Below are 16858 nucleotides of genomic sequence, written 5' to 3'. Positions count from 1 at the left end.
CACTGTTAGCTGCTGGAAGTATAGACTTCAGTTTAGATTTCACTATATTATATAATTTATGATTCAAATATTAATTCTGAGCTAGTGTTATAGGAATCATTAGAGAAAGTAAGAACTCAATGTAATTCCAGTAATTTAAAACACAGTGGAAGTAGAAATAAATAGCCAAATCACTTGCTATATCATCAAAACTATCTGAATATTTTTTTATTTATGTCATTTATTGTCACCAGCACAAAGACAGCAGAATTGGCAATCAATGTTGCATCTCCGCTTTGATGACTTGATTCTCAGAGGGAGGTAGAAGGGCTGCTTCAAGGGTTTAAATCGAAAATGTATGTCCTCAGAGTTCTGCCAGCCACTGAAAAGCCACCTAGAAAAACATAGGTAGTTATTTTCAGCATGAAAATCTCTTGGTCATGAAAAGGCCCTTTTCCAGGCCTGTGTAGAAATATTCAATACTTGATAAGCAAGTATCTTGGTATCTATCCTATCTCTAATCTTATGGCTTAATGGCTTATATCTATGGCTTATATCTAAGCTCCAAAGAGGGTTTAGATATAAATTAGGTATTTCTACAGTTACCTTGCATCTTGGGCTAAATCCATTTGGAAGGCTCATGAGAGAATATGATTCTCTATCTTTCAACTTCCAAATAAGTGCCCTAATCAGCAAGTCAGGAGATTTTACAAGGTGTTAGTTACATGTAACAAAACACCAAATATGATCATTACTCAATATTAAATAATTATTGATGTATTTTAATCTTCCTAGTATCTTGAAAATTTCCAACATAGTCTTAGTTTTAGTTTGCTTAATAAAATATTTGCTGCACCTCAAAGACATAAAAGAACTGACAATTTTCTCCGTTTTACTTTCTTTCAGGAATTAAGTTGGGAAGCTGCAGAGCATTAAAGTGATGTGTTTAATGTGTGGTGGCATCCTATGTGCAGGACATTTTATCTGAAACTTTTCAGTAGCCCCAAAATTCTTGACTTCCAAGGTGAAAGGGGTAGATTCTTGGATACTCCTGTGCCTAGAAAATAACCAAAAATGAAGGAGGACAATTGTTTACATGCCGCTCTTATCTGCCTGGGCATGCTGTGTTACAGCCATGCCATAACTACAGAAAAACTGAACCACGCAAGGCCATCGCTTCATGGTCACCATGAAAAAGGAAAAGAAGGACAAGTTCTGCATCGTTCAAAAAGAGGCTGGGTGTGGAACCAGTTCTTTGTTATAGAGGAATATACAGGACCAGATCCTGTACTAGTAGGAAGGGTAAGGAGGAATTTCATTCATTGATTAATAATTATTAATCTATATTATTATTTTGTGAGTTGCTTTTTTTCTTGCCATTTTCTGTTGTATTAGCTGCTTCTTCAGCAGCTAATTATTCACCTAGAATTAATCATTTCATTGTAGCTTAATTAAGGTGCTAAGCATTGACCGTTGACATCAGCAGTGTTTGAATGAAGGTGTACAAGCTGTTACTTAACACAACAGCAAGAACCACAATAACCGCTTGCACAAAAATATGTCTCAAGAATATCTGGTATCATTCTTTGGTCTTTAAAAAGTAATTAAAAATGTAATGGCTAACTCAGCAGCTCTGTAAAAGTATACTGCTCAATAAGTGTCTCTTCATCTTTTCATTTTCAAGTCAACAGTAAAATTAGATATATGAGGAGTATGTATAGAGGGAGACACATATCTGTGTGCACAAGACACACATCGTGGACTGATTTTTTTTATTCCCTTACTAACACTAACAGAATATAAGTACATAAATAGAACAGTATATTTGCCAGTTTATAAATGATCAGCAGATCTGCGTTGCCTTAACTCCTGCACAAAAGAGTGGAGAACAGGATCAATGACGGCAAATCCCATTCTGGATATTCTGGTTTAAAATATAATTAGTATAGTATGATTTGTAGATGTCAATGTAAAATCAATAAATCTGTAATTTGGCTCAATGTTTCCCTTATTTATCAAACTGAAGTGTGTATTTGTTGTGAAAGTAAAAATGTTTACTTAGCATTTGTTACTTCTTTTATATTAAAGTGACTTTAATTAAAAACTCATCGGCAATTACTGATTGGCTCATTCGTTACATCCCATCTGTTGCTTAACAGCTTTTTACATGCAGCCTAGTAAATATGATTAGCATGAAGTGTACAAAATCTTTGTAAAAATGACTCTTCCTTCCAACTTCATTTGAGTTAAGAACCTGTTATAACTGTCTTCTCATGTATTCTCTTCCTTAAATCTAAAAGCTCAGACCTCAGTAGCACCCTACATGTGGCAGCGTGGAAGTCTGTGCAGACAGCTTCTCTGAATGCAGGGCAGATGTGCTCACAGCACGTGCCCAAGTATGGATTATTGAGATTTCTGAAAACTGTGAAATGATAGTAATTGCATGAACTTTTTTGTTTCACAAACACATATGTGAAATGTATACCATCTTGTTAAGGTATGTCTGGTCCTTGTTTTCCAGCTTCATTCAGATATTGATTCTGGAGATGGAAACATTAAATACATTCTCTCAGGTGAAGGAGCAGGAATCATTTTTGTTATTGATGACAAATCAGGGAACATCCATGCAACAAAGACACTGGACCGGGAGGAGAGAGCTCAATACACTCTCACGGCACAAGCTGTAGACAGGAACACTAACAGACCTTTGGAACCACCTTCTGAATTTATTGTTAAAGTTCAAGATATAAATGACAACCCACCTGAGTTTCTTCATGAAAACTACCATGCCAATGTGCCAGAGAGATCAAATGTAGGTAAGTACTCATAAATGCACTTCAGTTCCTGGTGTTATGGAAGATGTTGCATTGTCAGTATGTCTTGGCTTTATTTAATTCTTATCGCCTAGAATTTTGAGAAGTAAAATTTACTTCATGCTCTGCCAGTGACTCAGATAATTTATCTAATTTGCTGACCAAATCAAACCCTGCACAGCTACTAACTGTCATGGTTGAAGTGTCTCTAGATGGTTCCTAAAACAGGGCTATTTCCTCCTACCCTGGAATTTATGGAGTGTGCCTCCTCTAGGGTGAACATCAAGACCATTCCTTTGGCAGAGTTGTGTAATAAACCTAAGTTACTGCCACACTATCTATTCCACTTTCATCTCCTGTTTGAGCTTGTGTCTATGAGAGATTTCTACAGGAATGATTTCTCTGAAACTTACTCAGGGAAATGTAAAAAGAAAACTCTGTTGTTTGGCTGTCTAATGACAAAAGCAATATAAAGCTTAAACTACTGAGGAAAAAACCCGGAATGACTGCTGTCTTTTATATCTTTTCTGTTTAGAACATTAATCCACATCACAGCTGGTGACAAATCTTTTTTTATCATATGAGTTTATTTTGTTGTATATAAATTGCCATGTAATTTTTTTCTTTTACCAAACCTGAAAATAAAAAAGTTAAGAAATAGTTATGCTATGTGACTGAAAGTGTCTCTGCACGGTTCTTACAGGCATGTTTGCTTCTAACTGTATTCTTTCTGTGTTTGCTTTCCATTTTTAGGTACATCAGTTATTCAGGTGACAGCTTCAGATGCTGATGATCCTACCTATGGGAACAGTGCCAAATTGGTTTACAGTATTCTTGAAGGTCAGCCGTACTTTTCGGTGGAAGCTCAAACAGGTATTATTGAGCAGTTTATTTGAGTAGGACCTCATAACTGGAATACATTAAAATGAGGAACTAGATATATTGACTGCAGTGGTACAGTTGGGTGTGTCTAGTGTTGTGTTTGAGCAAAGCTTCATTCGTCCTCTCTTGATTCTAGCTAAGCTCTTTTGCAGGTTGGTCCCCTGGTAGAGCTTTTGGGTACACTACACTAGAAACATTTGTTCTGTGGTATGATAGGGTATGAAAGAAATGGTAGTTTTTGTGCTGAACTGGGAGTCTTCAAGGTTGTTCTGTGTTCAGATGTGTTGAATATTTGGGCTACTTTCCTTGAATAGCACAATGCACTGTGTAGGAAAAACAGAATCTGCACTATCGCTGCAAATATTGCTGTATTTTAATGCAAGCTCAAAATGCAGTATCCAGTATTTCATGATGTGAACCTGTGAAAATTTGTATGTGCCATATTTTCTTTATGTTCATAGGAATTATCCGTACTGCCCTTCCGAATATGGACAGAGAAGCGAAGGAAGAGTATCATGTTGTAATACAGGCAAAAGACATGGGAGGACACATGGGAGGCCTCTCAGGGACAACCAAAGTGACAATTACACTTACAGATGTGAATGACAACCCACCAAAGTTTCCACAGAGTAAGTAACATCAAAATCTTGACTCACATTTACTATTAGTACGCATATTTGTATAGTATCAGCTATATTCAAAACTTCAAAAAGCAGTAACTGACAGATTATCACAGCACACATAAATAGATAAATATTGTCTACATATTTTTGCTAGTAACACATAGAGCTTTAGTAGCCAACTTATTTGCTTTGTGTTGCAAAGTGAGACATTTTTAAAATTATTCCTAACGCTACACTTAATTTTGGAAACTACTGGACGATGCTATATTAGAATTATACATATGATATGATCAGGGAGACATAGTCTGGGCTTCTCTGTTAATGGAGAAAGAAACCCCCTTTCTTGAGAGTTCTCTGTGTGTTAAACGAAATTGGTCAAAAATACCAGAAAATGTAACTGGCCTGAAGCAGTGCTGGGATAAGCTGGTTTACTTCCTTTCCCATTTTCATAATTATAGTGTGGATGTAAAAGACAATTTAAAAAAGCAAGCTGTGTTTACTAGCCTGCTCAGACCACAAGAGCTTTAAGAAATTTAGGAAGCTAAAACAAAAATCCCCTCAGGTACTGTGTAGGAGTTACAGTATGCAGTAGTCACATAGCGTGTATGCAGCAGAAAGCTCTTCAGTTAGATTTGCAGTGTTTGAAAGAAGTCTTCAAGTGGCGTCATGTCATGCCTCTAAGTTCATAGCTATTCGCAAGCATAGTTATGATAGTTATTTTCAATGAACAAATCCCCACTTTGTTTTTTGATTAAGATGGACAAAGGAAAGGAGAATCTACTTTATGTTCTTACAGCTGTATTTCTCAAGGCTTGAAGTCTCTTGCTTTTCTTGGCCCTTGATGAAAGTGTTGCACAATCTATTAACAGCTCCTGATTATGCCCTTTCAGGTCTTTGACAGACCTTCAAGTGAGTGAGCACCATTTTTTTATTTCACCTAGCCTTTCATTTAAAGTGTTACGCTTCATCCTTTACTTCTAGAAATTCAGTGAATGGTGAATGTCCATAAGGATAGAAGTTAAGACTGGATACTCCTCAATACTTATAGTTACCATGGCAATACAAAACAAATTTTATATAATTACATTTTCAAATTGATGGTTGAAGTGTTGTTGTGGTTTAACCCCAGCTGGCAACTAAGAACCATACAGTTGCTCACTCAGTCCCCTCAGTGGGATGAGAGTGAAAATTGGAAGGGCAGAAGTGTGAAAACTTGTAGGTTGAGATAAAGACAGTTTAATAGGTAAAGCAAAAGCCTTGCATGCAAGCAAATCAAAACAAGGAGTTCATTCACTACTTCCCATCGGCAGGCAGGTGTTCAGCCATCTTCAAGAAAGCAGGGCTCCACCATGTGAAATGGTTACTTGGGAAGACAAATGCCATCATTCTAAACGGGTCTCCCTACTTCCTCCTCCTTCCTCCAGCTTTATAAGCTGAGCATGATGCCATATTTTTCGGAATATCACTTTGGTCAGTTGAGGCCAGCACTGTCCCCTCCCAGTTTCTTGTGCACTCCCAGTCTACTCACTGCTGGGGTGGTGTGAGAAGCAGAAAAGGCCTTGACTCTGTGTAAGCACTGTGCAGTAATAACTAAAGCATCCCTGTGTTTTCAACACAGTTTTAGCACAAATCCAGAACATAGCCCCAATACTAGCTGCTCTGAAGAAAATTAACTCTATCCCAGCCAAAATCAGCACACGTGTATTGCTGGTGGCCAAATAGTCTTTTTATATAGCTGTGCTATTTATTTCTCACATATAAAATTAATCAGGGCTGGCATTAACAGATTCAGTCTTCACAGCTGGGTGGAATTACATTAATGGAGCCACACATCTGTTCTGCATCTCATCTCTGCATGGGTTTTTCATTTGGAGTGCAGTGTATGCACCATCCTAGCCCACCCTGTTTCTCCTCTGAGCAGCCATTATGACACTGATATGTCCTGAACACGGCCATCTCTCTAACAGCTCTTCTTACATTGTCACAGCTTCCTGCACACTCACGCAAGATCTTAAATGGCAGTCAGTCTCTAAATGTAAAAGTCTATGCCAGCATTTTCTACCATTTTAACAGGAAAGTATTACCTCCTAAAAATGTCAGACTTTACATGTCTCACAAACATGCCTTTTCACTCCAAATCGTAACCTGGTACCTGGTATTTTGTTGAGTAACTTCATCAAATGATGGCTTTTTGTCTACAAATTCAAGCCACTTTACTGAGTGTTTTGGGAGAATATATAAAATTATCAGAAATGCTGAATAGCAGTTACTCTACGTAATCATTCACCCCCAACTTAAAGCCTTATTTTGGAATGTTTTGTAACTCAAAATCAGGATTTGGTGTTTTTATATAAATATCCAAGATCGATTTTTTAATCCTTCTTTTCCTTTTATTTTTTTTCCCCATTGTTCAAACTCTGAATGAGTTATATACTTAAGTTTTGGGTTCCTTGTGGCTGGAGTTTATGACCTATTTCAGTGACATGTGCCAATTTTTTTTATGGGTAGTGAGCAAAGTCCCTTCCTGGTGTAAGTCTCCTAGGGTGCTCTTGTAGCAACAAGTGGGAATTATTGAGGGGGATTAGATTAGATTATATTAGATTATTAGATTATTTTATTTTCTCATGCTCCTTCCCACTTCCCCAATTTATTAATGCTGATGAAGTTGCAGAAATGCTGACATAGATTTGTACATTTAGGATCAGGTTATGTTATCTGAACTCTGGAGTGGGTTGAGGATGTCCTGGAATCAATGCTGCCTAAAGGACAACTTGTTGGTGAGAGCCTTATCCAGGAACAATATTGCTCTCCTTTGATGTCTCTGAATACACAAGGGAAAACCCGTATGGCAGCACATCTGTGGGATGTTTGGGGATGGTTTCCTGAGGGAAAGCCATATTTTGTTTGGTATGGAATCCCATACAAATTTGTATGTATTCTCTGTTGTGTTAAATTTTAATGATCATTACTGCTATATGTTCACGCTCCAAACTAAAGCAATAGATAGCAGCAGATTTATTATTTAACCAGCACAGTAGAGAGGTCTTATCCAATTCATTGTATTTAATTTATGGCTCCTGAATGAATGGGCAGAAACGCTTCTGGATTCTACAGAGTTGAAGGTCATACCATGAGCCACATGAAAGAGGATTTTCCTTCCATTTTTGTAACAACATTTTTGATATGAATGATAACCTTGATGTCACAACAATTTCTGCATTCTGGATGATTGGTTGTCTTTTTAACCCCCACCTTGAACAGAGAGACACACAAATGTGTAAAACATCTGTGAGGAGGTAATTTTACATAGCTTAGGAATGTGTTTTAAGATTTCACAGATGACAGAGCTCTTTATAACATAACATAACATCACAGGATTTGAAAATCTAAAAAATTACTGTGTTTATTTGGAAGTTAAGAGTTAAATAAATAAATATACATCTGAAGAGAAGACTGCATACTTAAGGCAAACTTTTTTCTTCCACCAGGTGTGTACCAGATGTCAGTGTCGGAAGCAGCTGTCCCGGGAGAGGAAGTAGGAAGAGTGAAGGCCAAAGATCCAGATATTGGGGAAAATGGCTTAGTATCTTACAGCATCATTGATGGAGATGGCATGGATATGTTTGAAATTACAACAGATTATGAGACTCAGGAAGGTGTTGTAAAGCTTAAGAAGGTGAGTAACACCTACTAATGTCTAGTATTCTTTGTTGCTGACAGAGTATTTGGTAATAATGGATTACTTCCTATACTAAAATATCAGTATAATACAATTTCACTTAATTTGTTTCTAAAACTGTAATTAACTCTTAATATTCCATTTCCCCATTAGCTGAATTGGAATGGAAGAAAATAACCAAGAAGAGTTACATTAATACTGTACAATGGATTAATTGCACAAACTAAATGAATTCATAATAAAAAGTCACGGTAAAATACAATGCCATCAGCTTCATTGTTAATGAAGTTTTGCCTAGTGCTGATAAGTAGCAGACATCCGCTGTTGCTTTATGTTCAGTCTGGACAGCCTCATGCCCTATAGTTTTAATCCTTCAGCTGTGCATTGTCCACAATATTGTTCTGAAGGAGTCACAGGCTATGCGAAAAGCAGCAAAATTACTGAGGTGATTTCATATACAGTCCATCAGTGTGAACTTTAGAAGTGTTATTAAATGGATTTTAAATTACAAATTATAAATCATAAATCTTCATTTTTAAAGAATTATTATTTTGCCCTTTGTATCTTTATAGCTATTATTCTTACTTGGAGATAATCAAAACTCAAAGAAGGCCTGGGCAACTTAACTTCAAAGTTGCCCCTGAATATCGGGGCAATATCTCAGGAAGTGACACAGAGGTCTCCTCTGGTCAAAACTATGCTGTGGTTCAATTACTGTATCTGTTCTAGAAGTGGGAGTGTATTTTTTGTGTATTTTAAAAAGTCAGTGAACTGTCACATCATTCAATCTATGGTGTTAGCATCCTTTGTGATTTGTGGTCGGTACCTGCTTCTCAGTTGTTTAGAGGCATGACCACTGTGAGGCTGGCAATACTGCAACACTGCAGCCATTTCATGTCAATGCCAATACAGATATGCTGTGACTCTGATCAGGATCCAAACACAACTTACCTCATGGGGCGTTATTTCATGTCCACTTTGTAAAGCGCAGTGAGATCTATGGATGGAAAGAACTACAGAAACTAAAACATTGCAAACCAACTTCATATTTTCCCTAGTACTTAGATAATTTAACTTCTCTTTGTCTTATCTCATGGTGCTCCCAGCAGTAATTCAAGCCACATCCATATCTCTAAAGGAATGCCTTCCAGCTTGGGATAGACCAAGCCCAGTATTTTGGGGGAACCCCTTTCCTATCCATCGCTCTTTTGTGGTACCTGGAAGGCTGCATGAAGAAAAGGTTAATTTTCACAGTAAAGATGATTTCCTGAGTGATACAGCAAGCAAAGAGCAAGATGAGTATTCTGTCATGGTATTTTGAGTGCCTTTCTATGCTGCTCCATACATAGAATGTAGCTCCTTCCATTTGAGTCTTTACGTTTTAATTAAACATATTTCAGTCCAAGCTTGTGACAGATGCTCACATTTGTTTTATGTCACTGAATACTAAGGGACTGCTTACTGCTTTTACACTCTAGTTTCCGTAACTGTGGAATGCACTGTCTTCTTGTTTCTCGCAGGTCCTAGATTTTGAAACCAAAAAGGCCTACAGTCTGAAGGTAGAGGCAGCCAATGTACATATTGATCCTAAGTTCATCAGCAATGGGCCATTCAAGGACACAGTAACGGTGAAGATATCCGTCGAAGATGCTGATGAGCCACCTGTATTTTTAAAGCCAAGTTATATTTTTGAAGTACAAGAAAATGCAGCATCTGGTACTGTGGTTGGAAAAGTACATGCCAAAGACCCTGATGCTGCAAGCAGTGCTATAAGGTATGCTTCATTGGAGCAGGCTGTTTCTAAGCATTAGCTTTTAGAATTGCTATGCAAGTTATTAAGATAGTGTGATAGATCTAGCACAGTAATATTCTAAATACATCTAGGATACTAATAACTTTAACCATACAGCATTGGGTTTTTTGTCTTGTTCCATGAACTACTAGTTTCTCAAAGCCTGTATCACTAAGAAAGCATACCATAGCTATATCTACCTAAAATATACTTAAGGACACCTGTGTTAGGCCCTAATCTAAATTATGTTCTCTATAAAATATCCTATTCTGTTATCACAGCATGTTTTTACTCAAAATACAGAAATCTATGCAATAGATTAGAGATCATGTTGGCTAATTACTAAGCATCAATTCCTAATGACAAGCATGTACACAGCTACTTTCTGCAGTTACATTGGGTAGTCTTTGTTTATTTTTCTTTGTCATGTTCTTGGTGTAATAATTTATTATTGGTGTAAATTATGAAACTCTGTTTTGTGGATATAGTTAACTTTGCAAAGAACTGCAAGGTAAAGATATGAAGCCCAGAGCTGTACAAAGCTGTACAAATGTGTAGATAACGGATAATATGTAATAATTTGCTATGGTAAATTAACGTTCTGAGTAACCCAAAGATCAGAAAACTTAAAAGATCTTCATGATTAATATGAAACAGAATAAAATATAAATATCTCACTAGATATTTTTATCATGTTTTCTAAGAGAAGAAAATAAAAGACTATTTTGAGACTTTAACATGAAGACTTCAAAGAACAACAATTTTCACTTACTACAAACATTTTGATGTAATTTTTCTAAATGTAGAAGCCAACTTGGTGAATGTCCTTTTAAAAGAACCTCGTATCATCTCTTTGACAGTTATATTAAGGGTAACAATAAGTGTACTACTTATGATTATTCAAAAATAATAACAATACAGAACAAATTTGAATGCATGAAAATAAGCCCTCCTTTAATTATTGACTTTTGATTTTCTTTAGATATTCAATTGATCGTCACACTGACCTTGAAAGATATTTTATTATTAACGCAGAAGATGGCAATATCAAGACAATGAAAGCCTTGGATAGGGAAGAAATTGCTTGGCATAATATCTCTGTCTTTGCAGTTGAAGTCCGTAAGTATTTCACTGAGGTGTTTTATAAACAATGGTATAAATTCTGTAGTCTTCTAGTTGTGTCAATTTGATAAGCTGCAATAAATCCTAATAGAAATACTTTATCCTATTTCATTCTTACCTGGCTACAGCTGAGATTCTGTTTGTTTTGCGGGGCTTTTCTGCTTCTGTTTCATTTTGGTTTTGCTTACTCCCGTAGACAAACAACACCAGGAAGCCAAAGTTCCAGTTGCAATTAAGGTCATTGATGTCAATGACAACGCTCCAAAATTTGCAGCAGCCTATGAAGCGTTTGTCTGTGAGAATGCTCGAAGTAATCAGGTATGCCTGTGCCCAACAGCTTCCCAGTGCATGAATTTCTTTTTTCAGGGTGTTAGTCCAGTTTTTTTATTGGCAGCTCAAATGAGTGGTAGTAAACTAACATTTATTTTGACATTCTGGCCAAAAGGCCTAAAGCACACACAAAGGCACTTTCCTGTGTTTTTATTATGAATTGCTATCAATACTTAGCATCTTATGAGAAGAATCACAGTACAGTGCTTGGAGAGTTTAGCCTGCAGATTTATCCCTGAACTATCTGTGAGGAAGAGGGGTTAGTATCATATAGAAATACTGCTTTACGCATTATCTGCATATGTTGAGTGTAACATTTTGGAAAGGACATTGTGCTAACTCCCTCTGAGCTGCTGAATATTCTGCATAATATTTTTTTAGTCTACTAAGTTACCATTAGCACGTACTTTTATATAAGAACACATATAGAGCTGTGTAGTCTTCCATCTATAATTCTGTGTTGGTTAAATGTAATAGCAAACGAAGATTGCCTGTTCTAGTTTTGAGTCTGCTCTGTGTTTGCATAGATTTGTTGAGATATTTGGGGGATTTCTGTGACTTCAAACTTCTTTGTATTCAAGGGGTTTCTCAGAATACTGTCTATACGTGATATAACCAGAGAAGGAGCTCTTTATTTACAGAGTACTTCTATTTTACAGCAATTTATTACAATTAGTGCTGATGACAAGGATGACTCGGCCAATGGACCAAGATTTATCTTCAGTTTACCACCTGAAATTATTCATAATCCAAATTTTACACTCAGAGACAACAGAGGTTTGTGTGAAGAGTCCTTTTATACTAGTGTCCAAAGAAATTACAAAGGAAAACTAATGCCCAACATAATGTCATGCAGCAGTATGATCATTAACTTTGACAGAGTGACTGTTTTTTCCAGAGATTGAGGGGAGGAAGGCAGAAAAAATAGAGCTGAAATACAGTAATGTTCTTGGAATAATGTAATGTTTGTTGACTCACTTTCATTTTCTTGAATACATATTTTAAATTACGCAATAATGCCCTACATGAAAGCTCCACTGCCATTTTATCTCTCAGGAAGAGGGTAAAAAACACTGACAAAAACATTCACTAAATGTAATTGGCAGATCTTGATTTAGAGAAAACTTACTTGCTAAGCTAAAATTAGCTGAGGTAGGAAAGTTGTTAGGTTGCTTGTATTTGTTCACCTCTCTACCTGCTAGTTTTTTAAATTATGGATCACAAGAGATATAGACTAGATTCCTAATGGAGTAAAATCACTGCCACACTAAGCTTTTGTAGGAAACAGATATGTGGATTTCTGTTGTGAAACATACACAGCTTGAGTGTATTTCAGGATTTGGGTATCCTGATCCCTTTGCCGACTTTCTGTTCATGAGATATAGTATAGCCTTACTTTCAAATTAATGTTAAGATATAATAAATTTTTAGGGAAGAAAAAAACAGACACAGGTGTACGTCAAAACTTATTTTGATCATCTAACATAATGGCATCAATGAACCTAACTTGCCAGAGTTTGAGGAAGTTAGAAGGAGGTAAACATAAAAAAGGTAGATTCAGCCATTATAAATATTAATTCTATTTGTTTCATGATAATCAATATGATAGTGCTTAGTTCATTCAGTGTTTATTTGTTCGTTTCCTGTACAGGGAAAAAACTGCTTCAGCTTCTAAGAAATTGGTTTTAATTAACAAGCTTTCATGTTTGAAGGAAACTTGCCTGTTTTCTGAAATGTAGAACTCCATTGAACTGGTTTAAATAATGAATCCAAAGGATTTCTTCCAGATTGCGAGAAATGCAAAAGGCAACATAATCCAAATACATGATTTCAGTAACAACTTCTTTCTCTCAAGTGTTATGTTGTGGCATACTTTATATCTCTATCACATCTGAAGTGAGAGTAATTATCATCAGAGTACCCAAACAAAATTTATGTTATTCTTGAAGGATCAAAGCTATACTGTTGCCTAGTGCTTGACATTTGTACATACATAAGCAATTCATAAAGGATCCAGTGGAGAGGGGATATATTTATTCTCTTTAAAGTAGTAAAACACAATTTTTGAAAAATTGATGAATGTATTTTTAGAGAGAAGTAAATAAAAGTATATTCTTTGCTTGAGACCCTGAGGCCAAGTTTCTCTTTAAAAAATGTTTTATGGTCACTGTATCAAACAGAAAATTTATTATTTTTTATAATCTAACAGAGGAAGTATAGGTCAGAATTGAGATGCTCTGATACAGCTGCAGGCAAATGGTATTATGGTTCCTGAATCCAGCCAATTCCATTAATCCTTTATTTCTATATGGAGCAAATTCATTCTTTTTTATTTTTAATGACAAAGTTAACCCAGATAAAACATTTGGTACCGGGAATTATTACGTCAGTTCAATGTAATGACTGTACCCGACAATACTGCAAACGGTTATTTCAACAAGACAATATTTAATATTGAATCTTCCTGTACGATTTTGTATTTAGGAAATGAATAGTGTAATGTCATCCATCCATCCATCCTGTCTTTCCCACATTTTTGTACAATCCTCAGTGCGGTGATGTTGTTAATTGAACTAATTCTGTGTTTGTTTGTTTGTTTGTTTTTTAAATTAGTTAAGGTGTTTGTTTTTTTAAAATCAGTTAAAGTAGAGAGCAAAGTAAAAAAGTTAAAATTCTATATACTTCCATATAAAAACATTCTCAGAGAATTAGTGTCTTACCATCTACAAGTTAAGCAATTTGCATGATCATTTAAAGTTTCTTTTTTCAGTTGTAAATCTGAGTAGTCTATATACTATGCTACCCCTTTCAGAGGGATTTGCTAGTTTTAAAGAAAAATGGCTTTATTAACTGTGGAGAACAGCTAATGAAAACTCCAATTTTTGGATCTATTACAGAACTTTAAAGTGAATACAGTCCTATAATTATCATTTAATAGAGTTTCTTTCTACCAGCTTCTAAAAGTAATCACATATTGCAGTAATCTTAAAAACGTAATCACATTCTACATCCTATTAATAGCCTACTGTGTTACCAAGATTTTCAGCTGAGACTATCTTCCATAGAAAACATGAGATAATGGCTTATCACATGCTGGGATAAAACATTGAGTTACTTTTGCACTGTTTACTTACACTATACCACGTAAACAAACAGCACAGTGTTTGCCCAGGCTCTGTTCAATTTTACTCCCATTGAAGTCAGAGCTTCAAAAGAGCAGTAGAGGCTCATGACACTTCACAGCAGAGACAAAATATTTAGCAAATGGATTTCCTGCATGTAATCCTGGTCTGTCCTAAACAGCAATGCTGTTTCCTTGGGCTTGCTCACCTCGTGTGGAGTCTCAGTGCACAGCCGGCACTGCTGGAAGGGTTGCAGCCACCTTGTCTTACCTTGCCACACAAGGACGAAGTACATTACAGTGGCAAAGGTGAGGTGTAGTGATGTTCTCAAATACACAAGATAGTGCCTTACAATGACTGAAATTAAGTTTGTGAGGCCACTAAAAGCAGTGACTAAAATCCACTTTTTAAATAGAAACATGTCCTCAATTTCTGACCTTTTAATCAAGACATTTTGAAACATATGAACAATACAGTTACAGGATTTGCCATTGATTAATCACAGCAATTGCACTGCCTGATAATGATTTTAGATGATTGGACCCCTGAAACTGCTTAGGTTTCTTCCTCAGTCAGCACTCACCTTCTGATATAGGTGATTATGTTCACACAGCAGTCAGCTGCTTTAATCTAGAAGCCTCCTTACACAGTATATATGTTAACAAGCCCCCAAAAGCTAAGCTACATTTGTAGAGGAAAAATTGGAAAGCTATCAGTATGATCACCAGAGAAAAAGATGAAAATCAAAGGTCAGGAAGATCACCATAAAGTCATCATAAAGGTCACCATAAAGTAATGCCATTTTAACTTCTAATTGTGAAGATTTCATGGAGAGTATAGCTAATCTTCAGTTATAGCACTTTCAGATATTGGATATCTTAGGTAATAATAGCTGGAAAAATGAGAACCTGTGTTTTTTTTCTGGATGATGTTGAGATGGTTATTTTTTTCCCTCTGTCTGTGTTAACCCCCATTGTGTTTGTTAAGACTGCCAGTCAAGTAGCTCCAATATGTGTTAAGTAATAGTTTTAAGCTGGTATTGACATTTAACTTCTGCTTCTTGGCTTTAAAAAATGCCATTATACCTGGATTTTAGTTATACTCCTGGGACTTGAAAATAATGAAAAAGCAAGGATGAGAATATTAGCTAGGATTATATGTTATCTTTTATCTAGGTAAAAGAGGTTTTTTTCCTCTTATGGAGATTATGTTTCTTCTAAATGTGGGAAGTGAATATAAACAGAAAAAAAAACCTTTAAAATATTATCTTTCAGGGTTGATATATGGTAGTCCTTTTTAAACTTTGGCCAGGCATGTTGTTTGGATATTTTTTTTTTTAAATTATATTAAACTAGAAATCACTTCAAGTTAAACCAGATAAATCAACCATTGGACCAAATTCAGCCTTAGTGTAATGTAATTGACTGCAGAATTGGCCAGTCTGTATAAGAACTGAATAGTTAGTTTCCAGTTAGGAATATTGTTTAAGCTGCCAAAATCCAAGAATAATCGTAACGTAACGTAACGTAACGTAACGTAACGTAACGTAACTGCATATCCAACAGCTTAAATATACTAATATATGTTATTGCCTGTGTTTCCTTCCAGATTGCTTTTGCAGCTCTCGGTAGATGTAGCTCAGCCCAGTATTCATATTTTTTGCCACACGAATAACCTGGCCTATTGTGATCTTTCATTTAGTAGAGCAGATCTTTGTTCTCATATTGAGGAAATGAATTATTAAATGCGTTTTAGAAAACCCTGTGGAACGCTTTTATTCTGTATCAATATATGTTAGTTCAAATATTAGTTGATAGGTTAATAGATATTAGATGTTACATTTCTATTTATGCCAAATTGTTATGAGCCCCTTAAAGTCCTAAAATAAGACTCCTATCACATAGACACTGATATAACGTTAAAAAATTATGCTACAAAGCCTAACTGGGCAAATGTTTCATGTAAGCATTTAGGATGTTAGAAAGACTCCAAAAAGATAAAAAGGGTACCTCCCAAAACCACAGGTAATGAATAATCAGATCTTTATCAGCTTCTCTGTCCTTAGCAAATACGGCCATCATGTAAGGGAGAAGTTAACAAGCTGTTTTCTATCCAGATTCTGGTTTTGTGAGACTTCAGTATCAGAAAGGCCCCAGTCTGTCATACTGAGTTCACCACACTGGGCATCAGGTGTAGGTATGGGGAGATGAACTGATCTGGCCTGTAACAAACAGATCCTCTCTAGGACAGTCCTAAAAACCCTCCATCCTTTCTGGTGTGATCTGCAGAAGTTACTAGTGAGAAAGTCAGATCAGCAGGGCCCTCCTGCAGACATCCTTCTCATTCCATAAATTGACCTGTGTCCACTAAATTTGGGACTTTGTCCTACATTGAGGGTATTAACCACCTGCAAGGGTGGTTCATACAAGGCATATTCGCTAACTTTCATAGAAATAGCAGTGATTAGATCATTAAGAGAGGTTTTATGATTTGCATTATTAAATTCTGGAATTTAT

The 16858-nt window shown here is 36.0% G+C and overlaps 1 protein-coding gene across 1 annotated transcript in view; it reads left to right on the top strand.

Moving 5' to 3' along the window:
* Positions 1–16858, top strand: part of CDH11 (cadherin 11, type 2, OB-cadherin (osteoblast)) — a 40767-nt gene that overhangs the window by 18728 nt on the left and 5181 nt on the right. The window contains exons 2-10 of the mRNA XM_010185907.1: positions 886–1281; positions 2501–2795; positions 3546–3665; positions 4136–4303; positions 7786–7973; positions 9497–9750; positions 10751–10887; positions 11087–11208; positions 11880–11997. Coding sequence (XP_010184209.1) covers positions 1054–1281; positions 2501–2795; positions 3546–3665; positions 4136–4303; positions 7786–7973; positions 9497–9750; positions 10751–10887; positions 11087–11208; positions 11880–11997 — 1630 coding nt within the window. The 5' untranslated portion in view covers positions 886–1053. The remainder of the gene's footprint in view (positions 1–885; positions 1282–2500; positions 2796–3545; positions 3666–4135; positions 4304–7785; positions 7974–9496; positions 9751–10750; positions 10888–11086; positions 11209–11879; positions 11998–16858) is intronic.

This window comes from Mesitornis unicolor, unplaced genomic scaffold, assembly GCF_000695765.1.
Source record: "Mesitornis unicolor isolate BGI_N332 unplaced genomic scaffold, ASM69576v1 scaffold13196, whole genome shotgun sequence".
Lineage (NCBI taxonomy): Eukaryota > Metazoa > Chordata > Aves > Mesitornithiformes > Mesitornithidae > Mesitornis > Mesitornis unicolor.
Note: the sequence above shows the minus strand (reverse complement) of the source record. Positions and strands in the feature narration are given on the sequence as shown.